This window comes from Pseudophryne corroboree, chromosome 4, assembly GCF_028390025.1.
Source record: "Pseudophryne corroboree isolate aPseCor3 chromosome 4, aPseCor3.hap2, whole genome shotgun sequence".
Classification (NCBI taxonomy): Eukaryota; Metazoa; Chordata; class Amphibia; order Anura; family Myobatrachidae; genus Pseudophryne; species Pseudophryne corroboree.
Window position 1 is genome coordinate 234,208,195 of NC_086447.1, and position 20,158 is coordinate 234,228,352.

General features: G+C 45.4%; 1 protein-coding gene across 1 annotated transcript in view; it reads left to right on the forward strand.

Moving 5' to 3' along the window:
- Nucleotides 1-20,158, forward strand: part of PLSCR5 (phospholipid scramblase family member 5) — a 212,149-nt gene that overhangs the window by 156,343 nt on the left and 35,648 nt on the right. The window contains exon 6 of the mRNA XM_063919572.1: nt 14,574-14,735. Coding sequence (XP_063775642.1) covers nt 14,574-14,735 — 162 coding nt within the window. The remainder of the gene's footprint in view (nt 1-14,573; nt 14,736-20,158) is intronic.

Below are 20,158 nucleotides of genomic sequence, written 5' to 3' on the forward strand. Positions count from 1 at the left end.
CAGTTCTCAGAGAACCAAACCCGCTCATGCATATACAGTATGGAAAATACTGAAACTTAGCAAACAAATACTGGGCAGTATTTTTACAGTGAAATTTAGAATTAAGCAAGGAGACACTCTTTTCCAAATGTAAATCTCTCTGTACATTTTAAATCTGTCCTACCAGCAATGCAACATGGTTTTCGCAAGGCGCAAATTGCTCCTATTTGTTTTATTTGAATTTTAATTAATGAGACCCTTTTTGCAATATCCTTAAAAAATATTTCTATATAATAAACATATACACCTTTCTATCAGTTGTAACATCTGGCTATAAATCATGTGTTCTTCTGCATTTGTCATTGACAATCAGCAATAACATGTTATGTTGAGTCCTTCGTACATTTCGCTAGCTAGTGGCTTTGTATCTAATTATCATCATGATTGACTCACATGGGTCTTTGTTTCTGAAATTCTTTCTGTTGGCACCGAAACCAGCATGCGTTGCAGGTGTAGTGAAGTAAATCTAAGACTAAAAACAGCCTACGAGGCAAAGACGTCTCCTTTGAGCTTTGAAGATTTTACTAAAAAATACATTAAAAATTCCCTTTCTCTCAGATTACGTTATGATGAATTCGGTGCTGACAGTAATGTGTTACCTTTGTGAAGGTTCCACTATCCTGCGACAGGAAAACAAGAGTGAGCACTGTAATGTGCTGCATGAGAGCAGGCTAGTGTGACAGGACTAGTGGGGAAAATGATAACAACATTTCGAGTAAACAGAAATGTGAGTAAGTATGAAGAACAGTTCTGACCTAAACATTTTCGTTAGAAAAAAAAAAACACACAGGGGAAAATACACAGGGACAGCTTTGGCTCATCTCCTAGTATGGGATCAGTATGCGATCCCGGCGAACGGGATGCCGGCGGGTCACAATAGCAACCCAACAGGGGTGAGGTAAGTATTATATCCCCCCTACCCCCCTAACCCTCCGGTATCACAGCCTAACCCTAACCTCCCCCTCTTACTGCCTAACCTTAACCTCCGCCCTTTGTGCCTAAACCAAACCCCCCAGCTGGTGCCTAACCTTAACCCCCCCTCCCCGAAGCCTAACCCTAACCTCCTTCCCCCCACCCGCAGCCAAACCCTAACCCTCCTGGCTATACTTACCTTCAGGATTTCTGGATCCCGGCTGTCGGTATACCAGCGTCGGTATGGTAACCTGGTCTGGATTCTGGCGTCGGTGTTCCAGCAGGTGTCAGGATTCTGGCGTCTGTATTTCAACTGCTGGGATCCTGATAGCAGGGATCTTGAATGTATACCGCTTGTACAACTCACAAAACATAAAGGTGCATGGGTACCCGGTCTCTAGGTCGACCACACTTAGGTCGACAGTCCTTAGGTCGACCACTATTGGTCGACATGCATTAGGTCAACAGGGTTTCTAGATCAACATGGTCCCTAGGTTGACATGTTCTAGGTTGACATGACAAAAGGTCGACATGAGTTTTTCACAATTTTTTTACTTTTTTTTACTTTTTCATACTTTGCGATCCACGTGGAATACAATTGTGAATGGTAACCTTCGCGAGCCATGCACAGGGTCGCGGTGCACTAATTGGGGTTCCAGGTCACTCTACGAAGAAAACAACACATTTAAAAAAAAAAAAAAACTCATGTCGACCTTTTGTTATGTCGACCTTGCTCATATAGACCTAATGCTTGTGTTACTGTCGACCAATAGTGGTCAACCTAGACACTGTCGACCTAAGTGTGGTCGACCCTATGAACCACACCCAGGTGCATGCTACATATTATTAGAGATGAGCGGGTTCGGTTCCTCGGAAACCGAACCCGCCCGAACTTCATGTTTTTTTACACGGGTCCGAGCGACTCGGATCTTCCCGCCTTGCTCGGTTAACCCGAGCGCGCCCGAACGTCATCATCCCGCTGTCGGATTCTCGCGAGGCTCGGATTCTATCGCGAGACTCGGATTCTATATAAGGAGCCGCGCGTCGCCGCCATTTTCACACGTGCATTGAGATTCATAGGGAGAGGACGTGGCTGGCGTCCTCTCCGTTTATAGAGAAGAGAGTGAGACAGTAGAGAGAGACACAGTAGTAATTTTGGGGAGCATTAGGAGGAGTACTAGTTACTTGTGAAGTGATAGATAGTGTGACTGTATATTATCTGACTTGTGGGGGAGACACTGACAGTGGGGAGCAGTTAGAGTCTGAGAGCAGGACTCAGGAGTACATATAACGTACAGTGCACACTTTTGCTGCCAGAGTGCCACACTGCCATTGTGACCACACTGACCACCAGTATAATATATATTGTGATTGTCTGCTTAGGAGTACTACTTGCAAGTTGCTGATAGTGTGACCAGTGACCTGACCACCAGTCACCACCAGTTTAATATATATATATATATATATATATATATATAATTGTATATAATATATATATAATATTGTATACCACCTACCCGTGGTTTTTTTTTTTTTCTTCTTTATACATACTACTATAGTAGCTTACTGTAGCAGTCTGCGGTGCTGCTGAGCTGACAGTGTCCAGCAGGTCCGTCATCAGTCATTACATAATAAATATATATACCTGTCCGGCTGCAGTACTAGTGATATTATATATATATATATTGATTTCATCTCATTATCATCCAGTCTATATTAGCAGCAGACACAGTACGGTAGTCCACGGCTGTAGCTACCTCTGTGTCGGCAGTCGCTGGTCCATCCATAATTGTATACCACCTACCCGTGGTTTTTTTTTTTCTTTCTTCTTTATACATACTACTATAGTAGCTTACTGTAGCAGTCTGCGGTGCTGCTGAGCTGACAGTGTCCAGCAGGTCCGTCATCAGTCATTACATAATAAATATATATACCTGTCCGGCTGCAGTACTAGTGATATTATATATATATATATATTGATTTCATCTCATTATCATCCAGTCTATATTAGCAGCAGACACAGTACGGTAGTCCACGGCTGTAGCTACCTCTGCGTCGGCAGTCGCTGGTCCATCCATAATTGTATACCACCTACCCGTGTTTTTTTTTTTTCTTTCTTCTTTATACATACTACTATAGTAGCTTACTGTAGCAGTCTGCGGTGCTGCTGAGCTGACAGTGTCCAGCAGGTCCGTCATCAGTCATTACATAATAAATATATATACCTGTCCGGCTGCAGTACTAGTGATATTATATATATATATATATATTGATTTCATCTCATTATCATCCAGTCTATATTAGCAGCAGACACAGTATGGTAGTCCACGGCTGTAGCTACCTCTGTGTCGGCAGTCGCTGGTCCATCCATAATTGTATACCACCTACCCGTGGTTTTTTTTTTTCTTTCTTCTTTATACATACTACTATAGTAGCTTACTGTAGCAGTCTGCGGTGCTGCTGAGCTGACAGTGTCCAGCAGGTCCGTCATCAGTCATTACATAATAAATATATATACCTGTCCGGCTGCAGTACTAGTGATATTATATATATATATATTGATTTCATCTCATTATCATCCAGTCTATATTAGCAGCAGACACAGTACGGTAGTCCACGGCTGTAGCTACCTCTGTGTCGGCAGTCGCTCGTCCATCCATAATTGTATACCATCTACCCGTGGTTTTTTTTTCTTTCTTCTTTATACATACTACTATAGTAGCTTACTGTAGCAGTCTGCGGTGCTGCTGAGCTGACAGTGTCCAGCAGGTCCGTCATCAGTCATTACATAATAAATATATATACCTGTCCGGCTGCAGTACTAGTGATATTATATATATATATATATTGATTTCATCTCATTATCATCCAGTCTATATTAGCAGCAGACACAGTACGGTAGTCCACGGCTGTAGCTACCTCTGTGTCGGCAGTCGCTCGTCCATCCATAAGTATACTAGTATCCATCCATCTCCATTGTTTACCTGAGGTGCCTTTTAGTTGTGCCTATTAAAATATGGAGAACAAAAATGTTGAGGTTCCAAAATTAGGGAAAGATCAAGATCCACTTCCACCTCGTGCTGAAGCTGCTGCCACTAGTCATGGCCGAGACGATGAAATGCCAGCAACGTCGTCTGCCAAGGCCGATGCCCAATGTCATAGTACAGAGCATGTAAAATCCAAAACACCAAATATCAGTAAAAAAAGGACTCCAAAATCTAAAATAAAATTGTCGGAGGAGAAGCGTAAACTTGCCAATATGCCATTTACCACACGGAGTGGCAAGGAACGGCTGAGGCCCTGGCCTATGTTCATGACTAATGGTTCAGCTTCACATGAGGATGGAAGCACTCAGCCTCTCGCTAGAAAACTGAAAAGACTCAAGCTGGCAAAAGCACCGCAAAGAACTGTGCGTTCTTCGAAATCCCAAATCCACAAGGAGAGTCCAATTGTGTCGGTTGCGATGCCTGACCTTCCCAACACTGGACGTGAAGAGCATGCGCCTTCCACCATTTGCACGCCCCCTGCAAGTGCTGGAAGGAGCACCCGCAGTCCAGTTCCTGATAGTCAGATTGAAGATGTCAGTGTTGAAGTACACCAGGATGAGGAGGATATGGGTGTTGCTGGCGCTGGGGAGGAAATTGACAAGGAGGATTCTGATGGTGAGGTGGTTTGTTTAAGTCAGGCACCCGGGGAGACACCTGTTGTCCGTGGGAGGAATAGGGCCGTTGACATGCCTGGTGAAAATACCAAAAAAATCAGCTCTTCGGTGTGGAAGTATTTCACCAGAAATGCGGACAACATTTGTCAAGCCGTGTGTTGCCTTTGTCAAGCTGTAATAAGTAGGGGTAAGGACGTTAACCACCTCGGAACATCCTCCCTTATACGTCACCTGCAGCGCATTCATAATAAGTCAGTGACAAGTTCAAAAACTTTGGGCGACAGCGGAAGCAGTCCACTGACCAGTAAATCCCTTCCTCTTGTAACCAAGCTCACGCAAACCACCCCACCAACTCCCTTAGTGTCAATTTCCTCCTTCCCCAGGAATGCCAATAGTCCTGCAGGCCATGTCACTGGCAATTCTGACGAGTCCTCTCCTGCCTGGGATTCCTCCGATGCATCCTTGCGTGTAACGCCTACTGCTGCTGGCGCTGCTGTTGTTGCTGCTGGGAGTCGATGGTCATCCCAGAGGGGAAGTCGTAAGCCCACTTTTACTACTTCCACCAAGCAATTGACTGTCCAACAGTCCTTTGCGAGGAAGATGAAATATCACAGCAGTCATCCTGTTGCAAAGCGGATAACTGAGGCCTTGACAACTATGTTGGTGTTAGACGTGCGTCCGGTATCCTCCGTTAGTTCACAGGGAACTAGACAATTTGTTGAGGTAGTGTGCCCCCGTTACCAAATACCATCTAGGTTCCACTTCTCTAGGCAGGCGATACCGAGAATGTACACGGACGTCAGAAAAAGACTCACCAGTGTCCTAAAAAATGCAGTTGTACCCAATGTCCACTTAACCACGGACATGTGGACAAGTGGAGCAGGGCAGGGTCAGGACTATATGACTGTGACAGCCCACTGGGTAGATGTATGGACGCCCGCCGCAAGAACAGCAGCGGCGGCACCAGTAGCAGCATCTCGCAAACGCCAACTCTTTCCTAGGCAGGCTACGCTTTGTATCACCGGTTTCCAGAATATGCACACAGCTGAAAACCTCTTACGGCAACTGAGGAAGATCATCGCGGAATGGCTTACCCCAATTGGACTCTCCTGTGGATTTGTGGCATCGGACAACGCCAGCAATATTGTGTGTGCATTAAATATGGGCAAATTCCAGCACGTCCCATGTTTTGCACATACCTCGAATTTGGTGGTGCAGAATTTTTTAAAAAACGACAGGGGCGTGCAAGAGATGCTGTCGGTGGCCAGAAGAATTGCGGGACACTTTCGGCGTACAGGCACCACGTACAGAAGACTGGAGTACCACCAAAAACGCCTGAACCTGCCCTGCCATCATCTGAAGCAAGAAGTGGTAACGAGGTGGAATTCAACCCTATATATGCTGCAGAGGTTGGAGGAGCAGCAAAAGGCCATTCAAGCCTATACAATTGAGCACGATATAGGAGGTGGAATGTACCTGTCTCAAGCGCAGTGGAGAATGATTTCAACGTTTTGCAAGGTTCTGCAACCTTTTGAACTTGCCACACGTGAAGTCAGTTCAGACACTGCCAGCCTGAGTCAGGTCATTCCCCTCATCAGGCTTTTGCAGAAGAAGCTGGAGGCATTGAAGGAGGAGCTAAAAGGGAGCGATTCCGCTAGGCATGTGGGACTTGTGGATGGAGCCCTTAATTCGCTTAACAAGGATTCACGGGTGGTCAATCTGTTGAAATCAGAGCACTACATTTTGGCCACCGTGCTCGATCCTAGATTTAAAACCTACCTTGGATCTCTCTTTCCGGCAGACACAAGTCTGCTGGGGTTCAAAGACCTGCTGGTGACAAAATTGTCAAGTCAAGCGGAACGCGACCTGTCAACATCTCCTCCTTCACATTCTCCCGCAACTGGGGGTGCGAGGAAAAGGCTCAGAATTCCGAGCCCACCCGCTGGCGGTGATGCAGGGCAGTCTGGAGCGACTGCTGATGCTGACATCTGGTCCGGACTGAAGGACCTGACAACGATTACGGACATGTCGTCTACTGTCACTGCATATGATTCTCTCACCATTGAAAGAATGGTGGAGGATTATATGAGTGACCGCATCCAAGTAGGCACGTCAGACAGTCCGTACTTATACTGGCAGGAAAAAGAGGCAATTTGGAGGCCCTTGCACAAACTGGCTTTATTCTACCTAAGTTGCCCTCCCACAAGTGTGTACTCCGAAAGAGTGTTTAGTGCCGCCGCTCACCTTGTCAGCAATCGGCGTACGAGGTTACTTCCAGAAAATGTGGAGAAGATAATGTTCATTAAAATGAATTATAATCAATTCCTCCGTGGAGACATTGACCAGCAGCAATTGCCTCCACAAAGTACACAGGGAGCTGAGATGGTGGATTCCAGTGGGGACGAATTGATAATCTGTGAGGAGCGGGATGTACACGGTGATATATCGGAGGATGATGATAAGGTGGACATCTTGCCTCTGTAGAGCCAGTTTGTGCAAGGAGAGATTAATTGCTTCTTTTTCGGTGGGGGTCCAAACCAACCCGTCATTTCAGTCACAGTCGTGTGGCAGACCCTGTCACTGAAATGATGGGTTGGTTAAAGTGTGCATGTCCTGTTTATACAACATAAGGGTGGGTGGGAGGGCCCCAGGACAATTCCATCTTGCACCTCTTTTTTCTTTAATTTTTCTTTGCGTCATGTGCTGTTTGGGGAGTGTTTTTTGGAAGGGCCATCCTGCGTGTCACTGCAGTGCCACTCCTAGATGGGCCCGGTGTTTGTGTCGGCCACTAGGGTCGCTTATCTTACTCACACAGCTACCTCATTGCGCCTCTTTTTTTTCTTTGCGTCATGTGCTGTTTGGGGAGTGTTTTTTGGAAGGGCCATCCTGCGTGACACTGCAGTGACACTCCTAGATGGGCCCGGTGTTTGTGTCGGCCACTAGGGTCGCTTATCTTACTCACACAGCTACCTCGGTGCAAATTTTAGGACTAAAAATAATATTGTGAGGTGTGAGGTATTCAGAATAGACTGTTAATGAGTGGAAATTATGGTTTTTGAGGTTAATAATACTTTGGGATCAAAATGACCCCCAAATTCTATGATTTAAGCTGTTTTTTAGGGTTTTTTGAAAAAAACACCCGAATCCAAAACACACCCGAATCCGACAAAAAAAATTCGGTGAGGTTTTGCCAAAACGCGGTCGAACCCAAAACACGGCCGCGGAACCGAACCCAAAACCAAAACACAAAACCCGAAAAATTTCAAGTGCACATCTCTACATATTATATTGATGTAGGAGTAAAATGCACTGGTCTTGTAATGTCTTGCTACAGTATTACTATATAGGATATGTTCTATGGAAAGACACACCCACTATAGTGTAGGGATAAGAGGCATTAACGTACATCAGGAATTATAACAGAAGGAAAGGAGGGGGAAAGGAGGCTTGGACTGCACACCTTAATTTAAAAAAAATAGATTATATCATAAGGATAAGTTACAAATATTTATAATTACTCCCAACTTTTTTATTGTTTGAAATTTTTTTATTGTTGCCAATTATACAACCTGGTCAAAAGTATGTGGATCACCACATAACATTCATATGTATTAAACATTTCATTCCAAAACTGTATGTATTAATATGGAGTTGGAAACCCTATGATGCCATATTTTTTCCACTAGATGTTGGATCATGTCTACAGGGACTTGCACCCATTCAAACACCAGATCTGAAGGCACTGATGTTGGACAACTAGGCTTATTTTACCATCTGTGTCCCAATTCATTGCAAAGCTGTTCGATTAGGTTGGGGTCAGGGTTTTTTGAATACTAGTATAAGTACTAGACCTGCGCTAAACTTGGTAAACCATTTTTTATGCCATTTGTGCATGGGGGCATTGCCATGCTGAAGCAGGAATGGACCTTCCCCAATCTGTTAGCACAGTATGCTGTCACATTAAGATTTCCTCTCACTGGCACTAAGGGGCCCAGGCCAAGCCATGAAAAACAGCACCAGATCTTCACTCCCCATCCACTAAACTTTACACTCGGCAGTGTGCATTTCAGCAGGAGAGATTCTTTTGGCATCAGCCAAATCCAGACTCGTCTGTCAAACCAAGGTAAAGAGAGAGAGGGAATAACCGGAGCATGGGATTTAGAAATAAAGATGAGGGTAGGTCAAATCCAAAATAAATCAACAATGATACCCACAAGAGGGTGAGAAGTTAAGATGTTGGAGGTGCACCCATGAGAGTACTCTCTTTGTTGGGAGAGTCACCTTACACAAATACAACTAAAACTTAGCTTTTATTATAATTTATTATTAAAATGCATCCAAAGCAGAAGGCTGTAGTAAGAAATCAGATACAATAAAATAGAAAACTAGCCCCAGAGTGTGATTCTGCTTTTCTAGATTAAGAATTGGGTGGGGTGAGTGGCCCATCAAAATGAGCACTTTTTCACCACCTCTCCTCATCTGTCAGACCACCAGATGGTGGTCTGAATAATGAATAATGGTGAAACATTATTCATTACGCCAGAAAATGCATTTACACTGCTCCATAGTCCCGTACTCAGTGTTGGACTGGGGCATCATGGGCCTACTGGACAAATGCAGCGATAGGGGCCTATAGTTAGGGATGTGCCAGACTCCAGAAGCAGTGTGCCCAGCCTCCACAGAAGCTTGGATTATTATTATTATTATTACATATTATTTATAAGGTGCCTCAAGTGTTTCGCAGCGCCAAAGGATAAACATTATATGCAAATGCTGCTAATACATGGTAAAGTACAAGATTAATAATGACACTGAACATAGGCCCGTGCAGTATAATGTAACATATAATACTGTGCAAAAGTTTTAAGCAAGTGTAAAAAAAGGATGCAAAGTAAGAATTAAAAAAAAATAGAAGTGTTCATAGTTTATTTTTATCAATTAACAAAATGCAAAGTGAATGTACAGAAGAAAAATCTAAATCAAATGAATATTTGGTGTGACCACCCTTTACCTTCAAAACAGCATCAATTCTTCTAGGTACACTTGCACAAAGTTGGAGATTTTGTAAGATTTTAGTCAGGTGTACGATTAATCAATTATACCAAACAGGTGAAAATGATCATCATTTTCATATGTAGGTTGAAACACAGTCATTAAATGATACAGAAACAGCTGTGTAGGAGGATTAAAACTGGGTGAGGAACAGCCAAATTCTAAGGTTGTGGAAAACAGTATCATACATCATGGCAAGACTGAGCACATCAACAATACACAAGGTAGGTATACTGCAGCAGCAAGGTCTCTACCAGGCAAAGATTTCAAAGCAGACGGGGGTTTCTGGATGTGCTGTTCAATCTCTTTTGAAGACGTACAAAGAAACTGGCAACATTGAGGATCGTGGATGCAGTGGTCAACCAAGAAAACTTAGTGCATCAGTTGAAAGACACATCGTGCTTTCTTCCCTTCGAAATCGGAAAATGTCAAGCAGTGCCATCAGCTCTGAACTGGCAGAAACCAGTGGGACCCAGGTACACCCAACTACTGTTTGGAGAAGTCTGGCCAGAAGTGGTCTTCATGAAAGAATTGCGGCAAAAAAGCCATACCTTTGATGTGGAAACAAGGCCAAGCTACTCAACTATGCACAAAAACAAAGGAACTGGGGTGCAGGAAAAAGGCAGCTGTCAAAATTTGAAATATTTGGCTGTAACAGAAGGCAGATTGTTTGCTGAAGGGCTGGAGAGCCGTACAATAATGAGTGTCTGCAGGTAACAGTGAAGCATGGTGGAGGTTCCCTGCAAGTTGGGGGCTGCATTCCAGCAAATGGAGTTGGGGATTTGGTCAGGATTAATGGTGTCCTCAATGCTGAGAAATACACGCAGGTACTTATCCATCTTGCAATAACATGGGGAGGCGTCTGTTTGGCTTCAAATTTATTCTGCAGCAGGGCAACGGCCCCAAACATACAGGCAATGTCATTAAGAACTATCTTCAGCGCAAAGAAGAACAAGAAGTACTGGAAGTGATGATATGGCCACCACAAAGTCTGATCTCAACATCAAGTCTGTCTGGGATTACATGAAGAGACAGAATTATTTAAGCAAGCCTACATCCACAGAAGATCTGTGATTAGTTCTCCAAAATGTGTGGAACAACCTCCCTGACGAGTACCCTCAAAAACTGTCTGCAAGTGTACCTCGAAGAATTGATGCTGTTTTGAAGGAAAAGGATGGTCATAGTACCATATATTGATTTGATTTAGTGCAACGGGGCCCCCAAAGGCTTACTTCGGCCCTGTGCAAAGCCACATATTTATGATTTCTATAATGAATGTTTGTGCATTTTCATCTGAAAGCTGTTTTTAAATTAAGTTTGAGTAGGGTATAAAGACCTTACAGTATTCAGTATCCATCTCCAGTATGCCCCTGATGTATTCACTTTTGTGACCGAACAATTTTTTATTTACTTAATTGTATGTTCACAACTGATGAATCAGCAGATGACTTGACCTTGTTTAATGCAATAACATGCCTGTATTGATGGTATAAGTGAGGAAAGGGACACTTGTGCCATGATGTGAGAACAGTAATGGAGGCAAGGTGGAAGCTTGAGACTGAGAGTCAGATAGTGGAAAGGACATAGTCCCCGAATGAAGCAATACTAGAATTTTCTTTAGAACAGGTAAGTAATTATAGTATACATGTCACGATCCAGGTAATTCCTTATCAGTATTTACCTTCCAAATGCCTCCTGAGACTGTCCCAGCGTTCCAAGCCTGGATTCCATCTGCACTGTCTGTGTGCAGCACACTGCATCTCATTGTCTCAAATCTCTTTACTGTAATTCTGGCAGCTTCATGGTTAAAGCTCACATTCAAGTTACAAACAATCTTTCCCTCCAAAAGCTAACATGGGGGCAGCCATGTTTTCCTAGTCACATGTTACCTTTCAGCCTATCTGCTGCACTCTGGTCTCAGCCTAATTATCCAGCAGCTGCACTCTAGACTCTGCTTAATCAGCCAGCCAATCCCTGCTTCCCAGCAGGTATAAATATCCTGTTCCTGGGGTGGAAAGATGTCAGTGCTTCAATTGTCTTCAGTGATTCCAGTGTGCAGTTCTCCCATGGACTTTCTCTGCAGTACAGCCTGACTCTGCAGTGTCTCATCATTGCACCCTGTGACTGGCAGTTACCCGACACCGGCTTCCAGCTTCCAGCGGTGCTCTGCCCTGCCAGTAACCATCGGTGTTCCATCATCGATCTCCAGTAACCATCGGTGTTCCGTCGTCGATCTCCAGTAACCATCGGTGTTCCGTCATCGATCTCCAGTAACCATCGGTGTTCCGTCATTGATCTCCAGTCTCCATCGGTGTTCCGCCATCGATCTCCAGTCACCATCGGTGTTCTGCCATCGATCTCCAGTCACCATTGGTGTTCCGCCATCGATCTCCAGTCACCATCGGTGCTCTGTCATCGATCTCTAGCATCACCAGTGTTTCTGCATCTGATCTTCCATTACACTGGTATTTGACACCATTTCACAGCTCACCACCTGTGTCGGTTCTATCCGGCATTTCCTGGCAGTTCACAAGTGCTCACCTCATTTAGCACTTCATCAGAATCTCCAGCTTCCAGTGTGTCATTTGCTGAACATTTCCCACGCATACCATCTATACAGCAGTTAGCTGTTTATCTGGACTTATCTCCAGGTCTTCCAAGACTATATAGTGCTAATATCATTCTTCAATTCCATATTGCTGAGCACCCTTGTCTTCCTTAAACTGTGAACTGTGTTTAATAAACTTTTCAAACTTTTACAAAGTTGTCGTGGTCACGCCTTCGGGCATCTGTGGTAAAGGTTCCCTGCATGTCTAAGAACTCTGTACTGCCTCCCAGGTTCACATATACCTCAGCCCCTACAATTGAGGCTTCCCCTGGTCAGCACCAGCCCTCAGTTGTGACAATACAGCATCAGTGTATTTCAGTATATGGTAGGACTTTGCCCTTACGCAAGAGTTTCCACCGTTTTCAATGTGTATTATCTATTGCATTCCTTCCAAGGAAAAAACAGCTAGTCACAACTTGCCAAAACAAAATGGTAAATGTGGGAATATGGCCTTATTCAGGTTTGTTAGCAAACTAAAAAGCACAGTAATGGGCAAAACCATGTTGTACTGCAGGTGGGGCAGATGTAACACATGCAGAGAGATTTAGATTTGGGGCGGAGTGTGTTCAAACTGAATTCTAAATTGTAGTTTAAAATAAAGCAGCCAGCATTTACTTTGCACAAAAACAATATAATCCACTCAAATCCAAATCCCTCTGCACATGTTACATATGCACTTGTTACATCTACCCCCCCCCCCCCCCCTGCAGTGCACATGGTTTTGCCCATTAGTTAACAAATTTGCTGCTGCGATCAGATCTGAATTAGGACCATGGTTTTGGACATTAGTGTGCTTTTTTGGTTTGCTAATAAACCTGAATAACCCCTTATATACCCTCTAATTTTGTCTGGAGAGAAAAAGAAGACTCTACATTGGGGGCACTCTAATTTTGCCTAAAACTTAAATTGTAATTAACGGTGCAGTTTCCAAACTGTTATGACACAAATCGCAGTATACAATGTCTGTAGAAACTCAAACTGACGGTTTTTAAGAGAAACCGCATTCTAACCTAAATTACATCTGAATGAAACCTAACACTTTAGTATGTAGTTTCTGTAAAAATAATAATTAGAAAATGGGGCAATGTACATCCCTTAACCAGCACTAGACAACCTAGGCTGGTTTCTACTAAACAGGAAGACCACAAGTACAGGAACCCCATGCTAGTGTGCAACCAGCCCTATGCTGGAGCTTCTAAGGGATGGGTGCTGCGAATAAACCGGTATGCCTTCTCCTCCAAGGGATACCAACCCCCAGGGAGAGATGCATCTGGGACTGGGACATATTTGAAAGCTCAGTGGTCCAATTGTAATGAACTGTAGTCCATAAGACCCATTCCTTTTATAAAACATGTATTAAAAGTCAGTAAATAAAAAAGCGGACATAATTGTAGAAAATTAAAACATTTTCCCAAACCACTGATTAACAAAAAATAAAAAAAATTAAAACTTCTTTCTTGTCTTCATCTGTCATTGGGGGTCATTCCGAGTTGATCGCTCGCTAGCAGTTTTTAGCAGCTGTGCAAACGCTTTGCCGCCGCCCACTGGGAGTGCATTTTAGTTTAGCAGAAGTGCAAACGTTTTTATCGCAGAGCGCCTGCAAAAAAAATTTGTGTAGTTTCAGAGTAGCTCAAAACCTACTCAGCGCTTGCGATCACTTCAGACTATTCACTTCCGGATTTTACGTCACACACCCACCCAGCGTTCGCCCAGCCACGCCTGCGTATTCCCTGGCATGCCTGTGTTTTTCCGAACACTCCCTGAAAACGGTCAGTTGCCACCCGGAAACGCCCGCTTCATGTAAATAACTCTGTGGCAACCAATGCGACTGAAATGCATCGCTAGACCCTGTGCAAATCTGCATCGTTCGTTGTGCCCGTACATCGCGCATGCGCATTGCGCCGCATGCACAGAACTTCCGTTTTTTAGCCTGATCGCTGCGCTGCAAACAAATTCAGCTAGCTATAAACTCGGAATGACCCCCATAATGTAATGAGTTAAAACAAAATTATCTTCCACTTTTTTTTTAACCACCTTGTTCAAATTCTATAAAAAGCAGAAAAAATCCACAGTGACCACACTGTAAACTATGAGAATGGCTGGTGAACATCCCCTGCCAGGAGCTGCAGGGTTTTACCATTTGCTGTGGTTTATGTTGATATTAATTCTCTATTAATTATGCTAAATACATTCATCACATTTATAATAAGGACGCGCCTGCATTATTGAATGTGTTTTGCTGTTACAAGAATCAGGAAGCTAATGATTAACTTTTACACCTTTTCTATTGTTTTTTTGCAGGTGAAAACACTAAATGAAAAATCAATAATTGGGAAGATTTCCAAATACTGGTCAGGATTTGTTAATGCCGTTTTTACCAATGCTGATAACTTTGGTATAGAATTTCCTTTAGACCTTGATGTAAAGCTGAAAGCTGCTTTAATTGGCACCTGCTTCCTTATAGTAAGTACAGAAAATAACATTATTACAGTATACAGTATATGTGCAGGAATGGATTGGGATGGAAAATCTGCCTGTGAAATTTATGGAAGCAGACCTAAAGGGGATGGAATCTTTTGACGGTCTGGGGTCTGTTGAGGGGTATGTGGGACCCCTCTTCATAGGGCTTGGTTATGAGTTGGACGCAGCTGTGGCCTTTCTTGCATCTTTTGCTGCAGTTGTGTCTGCAACTTTATGGTAATGCAGCTACATCCCGGTGTGAATGCATATGTGCAAGGACTGAGATGCCCACTTTCAGTGTCTACAGATGCTGCAATAATGCATTGTGCGTCTTTAGATGCCTTCATTTGTCACACTATTGGAACTTTCACAAGCCCCATGCTAGGTGTAGATCATCCATCTGAGTATGGCCTCCAATATGAGCCTGGGGGGAGGGTTTAGCTAGAAGTTACGGGACAAACAGAGAGAACAGTAAGGATGGGGGTAGTGAAAAATTTGGGGGAGGAGAAGGGGGGAGTGAAAGATCAGCCAGCAAGGTCAAGGGTATCTGCATGGGTATTGACACCGGAATTACTGACACAGGTATTGCCCAAGATATTCCCAATTTATTACCTACTGATGATTATTGCACAACAATACGGTATATAGAAAATGGTGTCCATAGCATAAGGGAAGATACTATCATCAGGGGGAGGGGTATAGAAAGTCTTATTAGGTCAAATAGTGATAGTAGTCAGGAAGACGTATTATGGGGTGGAAAGGGAGGGAGGAGATTAACAGTTGGTAAGAGTAATTCTAGAAAGGCACTTGTAAATATAGATAAGATACCATTAAAACAAACCGTCAAGGGAAATACTAAGTTAAAATGTATGCTTGCAAATGCAAGAAGCCAATCAGGTAAAATGGGGGAATTGGAATGGCTGGTATTAAAGTCTCAGTACAATATTATAGGTATTACGGAAACATGGTGGGACGACTCTCACAACTGGGTTGCGTTTTTGGAGGGATATTCTCTTTTTAGGAGGGATAGGGCTACCAAAAGGGGAGGAGGGGTATGTCTCTTCGATAAACCATCTCTTAAATAGAGATGTGCGGCGGGCACTTTTCGTGTTTTGGTACTAATTCCCCGCTCGTGTTTTGTTTTTGGATTGGTTTTGCCAAAACCACCCTTTCGTGTTTTGGTTTTGGATCTGGATGATTTTTTTAAAAAAACATAAAAATGGGTAAAATCACAGAATTTGGGGGTAATTTTGATCCTACAGTATTATTAACCTCAATAACATTCATTTCCACTCATTTCCAGTCTATTCTGAACATCTCACACCTCACAATATTGTTTTTAGACCAAAAGGTTGCACCGAGGAAGCTGTATGACTAAGCTAAGCGACACAAGTGGGCGGCACAAACACCTAGCCCATCTAGGAGTGGCACTGCAGTGACAGACAGGATGGCAGATTTATAAAATAGGCCCCAAACAGCACATCATGCAAAGAAGAAAAAGAATTGCAATGAGGTTGCTGTATGACTAAGCTAAGCGACACAATTGTGCGGCACAAACACCTGGCCCATCTAGGAGTGGCACTGCAGTGGCAGACAGGATGGCAGATTTAAAAAATAGGCCCCAAACAGCACATCATGCAAAGAAGAAAAAGAGGTGCAATGAGGTAGCTGTATGACTAAGCTAAGCGACACAAAAAATTGGCCCATCTAGGAGTGGCACTGCAGTGTCAGACAGGATTGCACTTTAAAAAACCAGTCCCCAAACAGCACATGATGCAAAGAAGAAAAAGAAGTGCACCGAGGTTGCTGTATGACTAAGCTAATCGACACAATCACATGGCCCATCTAGTAGTGGCATACAGTGGCTGAATGTCGAAAGTGGCTCGCAATTTTTCGATCACTGGAATTATACGGCAGGATCATTGGATTTATATGACAGTACCGCTGGACCAGTGGCGGAACTGGCGAGCGGTGGGCCCAGGTGCGACAAAATGCTTTGCCCCCATCCCATCCAAGTCCACCCCCTCACCCCTGGAGAGGATCTGGTGAGGGGGACCTGCTCAGGGCCAGAGAAATGGATACCTAGCAACAGTGCCGTAACTAGACATTTTAGCACTGTGTGCAAGAAACGGCATCGGAGCCCCACCCCTGCATGCAAAACAGGGGCAGTGCGCAATACATAGTGGCGTGGGGAAGGGGTGTGGCCACAAAATAATACCAATTCATAAAACGGTGCACAGTAGTCTCCATTATTCAAATTACGCCGCACAGTAGCACCACTAAACCAGGTAGAGACCCTTTTACACCTTACGGTGGACAGATTCCTCTTTTTACACATTACGGCAGACAGCGTGCACTTTTTACACATAACGGCAGACAGTGTCCCCTTTTTACACATAGCGGCAGACAGCGTGCCCTTGTTACACATAGTGGCAGACAGCGTCCCCTTTTTACACATAACGGCAGACAGCGTGCCCTTGTTACACATTACACCAGACAGAGTCCCCCTTTTTACACATTACATCAGGCAGATTCCCCTTTTTACACATTGTGGCAGGCAGATTCCCCTTTTTACACATTGTGGCAGGCAGATTCCCCCTTTTTACACATTGCGGCAGGCAGATTCCCCCTGTTTACACATTGCGTCAAGCAGATTCCCCATTTTTACACATTGCGGCAGGCAGATTCCCCCTTTTTACACGTTGTGGCAGGCAGATTCCCCATTTTTACACATTGCGACATGCAGATTCCCCGTTTACACATTGCGTCAAGCAGATTCCCCATTTTTACACATTGCGGAAGGCAGATTCCCCCTTTTTACACATTGCGGCAAGCAGATTCCCCCTTTTTACACGTTGTGGCAGGCAGATTCCCCATTTTTACACATTGCGGCAAGCAGATTCCCCATTTTTACACATTGCGGCAGGCAGATTCCCCATTTTTACACATTGCGGCAGGCAGATTCCCCCTTTTTACACATTGCGGCAGACAGTCGAAAGAAAGAAAGAAAGAAAGAAAGAAAGAAAGAAAGAAAGAAAGAAAGAAAGAAAGAAAGAAAGAAAGAAAGAAAGAAAGAGAAAGAAAGAATTATACTTACCCTCTCCGCTGGTTCAGGCTCCTCGGTGCAGCTTCTGGTCACGATTCCCGGGCAGGAGAGAAGGAGGAGGAGGGAGGTGGAATAGGGTAGTCGCGGCAGCGCTGTGTTATTGGTTGAGGCGCTGCTGCGGCTGCCCCTCTGCTTCCCTATAGGCTGTTCTCGGAAGACAGCATATAGTGAAGCAGAGGGGCAGCAGCGCCTCAACCAGTAACAAAACGCTGCTGCGGCTCCCTCCTCCACCTCCCTCCTCCAGCTCCCTCCTCCTCCTTCTCCCCCGTGCAGTGCGCTCCTCTCCTCTCTGGGCGGCTGTGTGCTGCGGCCAGTGGTTGCCCGCAGCACACAGCGGCATGTAATGAGTCAGTTTGACTCATTACATGCTTTGGGCCCCTGGACAGAGGCGGGCCCCAGTGCAACGCACTGGTTGCACTGGCGGTAGTTCCGCCTCTGCGCTGGACATAATCAGTAGTATCAATGGACATATACGGCAGGGACGTGCAGTCAGGGGAGGCAGTGCCTCCCCTGTCCTTAATGATTAAAATAATACAAAGAGATATTTCTGACACATGTTCTGTGTCATAAGTATCAGTTTTAGCCTTTCTAATATTTTAATCATTATGATCTTTGGAAAAAGCTGTTTTTAAAGTGTTTCCGCGGTGCCTCCCGCTGTTGGTGTGAAAGGGCCGGAAGCGGGGGGCGGGGCCAAGCATTGGGTATCAAAAACCCACTGAAAAAGCCCTGTAAGCGGCACCTAGTACAAGTGCCGCTTTGACAGGGGCGTGCTTTCAGCCCATATGAAAGCACGCCCCTGTCACTTAGTCAGAAGTGATTGGTCAGTGGTCGATTCGGGGAGGGGAGCACCAAGAAACATACCCCCCTGTCAACTAGTACATTTTTAGACTAAATGTGGCCGACCGCAATGAGCCTTGCAGCCGCAGTACCCGCACGGCTGTCAGTGTCGGGGGGAGGAAGCAGGGGGCGGGTCACCTGTGGAGCGAGCCTGGTGAGCGGTTACTGTAAGCGTGGTGTAGGCGGAGCGGCACTCGTGGCTCCCGCTATGCCCACACTGTGCCGCTAGTATGGAGACACTGATCCTAGGTCCTGTAAGCTGATCTTCCCCACAGCAGAAGTCAGATCAGCAACAGTAAGGCAAGCATTCTGAGGGAATACCAGTGTGGAGGGAGGTGCAGATCTGTGTGTTTGAGGTGAGGGAAGGTGGAGGGGGGAGCTGTGTCTGGGGATCTGTGATATGAGCGAGGGTGGTACACTGTGTGTGTTTGAGGGGAGGGGAATTGAGTGATGGAGGACAGCTATGTTTGTCGTGGTGAAGGTCCTGTGTGAGTTAGGGACAGCTATGTGGGGGGGGGGGCTCTGAGTGAGGGTGGTGCGCTAGATGTCTTTGGCGTCACTCCCTGTCACCTGCTGCTGTCATCCTCTCCCTGGCGTCACTCCCTGTCACCGACTGCTGTCACCCTCTCCCTGGCGTCACTCCCTGTAACCCGCTGCTGTCATCCTCTCCCTGGCGTCACTCCCTGTAACCCGCTGCTGTCACTCTCTCCCTGTCACCTGCTGCTGTCACCATCTCCCTGGCGTCACTCCTTGTCACCCGCTGCTGTCACCCTCTCCCTGGCGTCACTCCCTGTCACCCGCTGCTGTCACCGTCTCCCTGGCGTCACTCCCTGTCACCTGCTGCTGTCACCCTCTCCCTGGCATCACTACCTGTCACCCGCTGCTGTCACCCTCTCCCTGGCGTCACTCCCCGTCACCCGCTGCTGTCATCCTCGTCTTGGCGTCACCCGCTGCTGTCATCCTCTCCCTGGCATCACTCCCTGTCACCTGCTGCTGTCACCCTCTCCCTGGCATCACTCCCTGTCACCCGCTGCTGTCACCCACTCCCTGGCGTCACTCCCTGTCACCTGCTGCTGTCACCCTCTCCCTGGCGCAACTCCCTGTCACCCGCTGTCACCCTCTCCCTGTCACCGACTGCTGTCACCGTCTTCCTGGTGTCACTCCATGTCACCTGCTGTCACCCTCTCCCTCTCACCCACTGCTGTCATCTTCTACCTGGCGTCATCCTCTCTCTGTCACCCACTGCTGGCTATTTTGTTGTCCAGGAGTTTCATTAACTTAATAGCACCGCACCCACAGCGCTATGAAGTTAATGGAAGCCCTGGACAACAAAATTGCATTCATGTCCTCCTCCCACTCCCTCCCCAGTCCCAAACACAAATAATTATTTTATAAAAATGTACAATATATTAGCCGCCTGCTCACCACAAATTTTTGGACTGAGAAGCGAATTAGTGGCGGGGGGCCTGGGCAGTTGATGGTG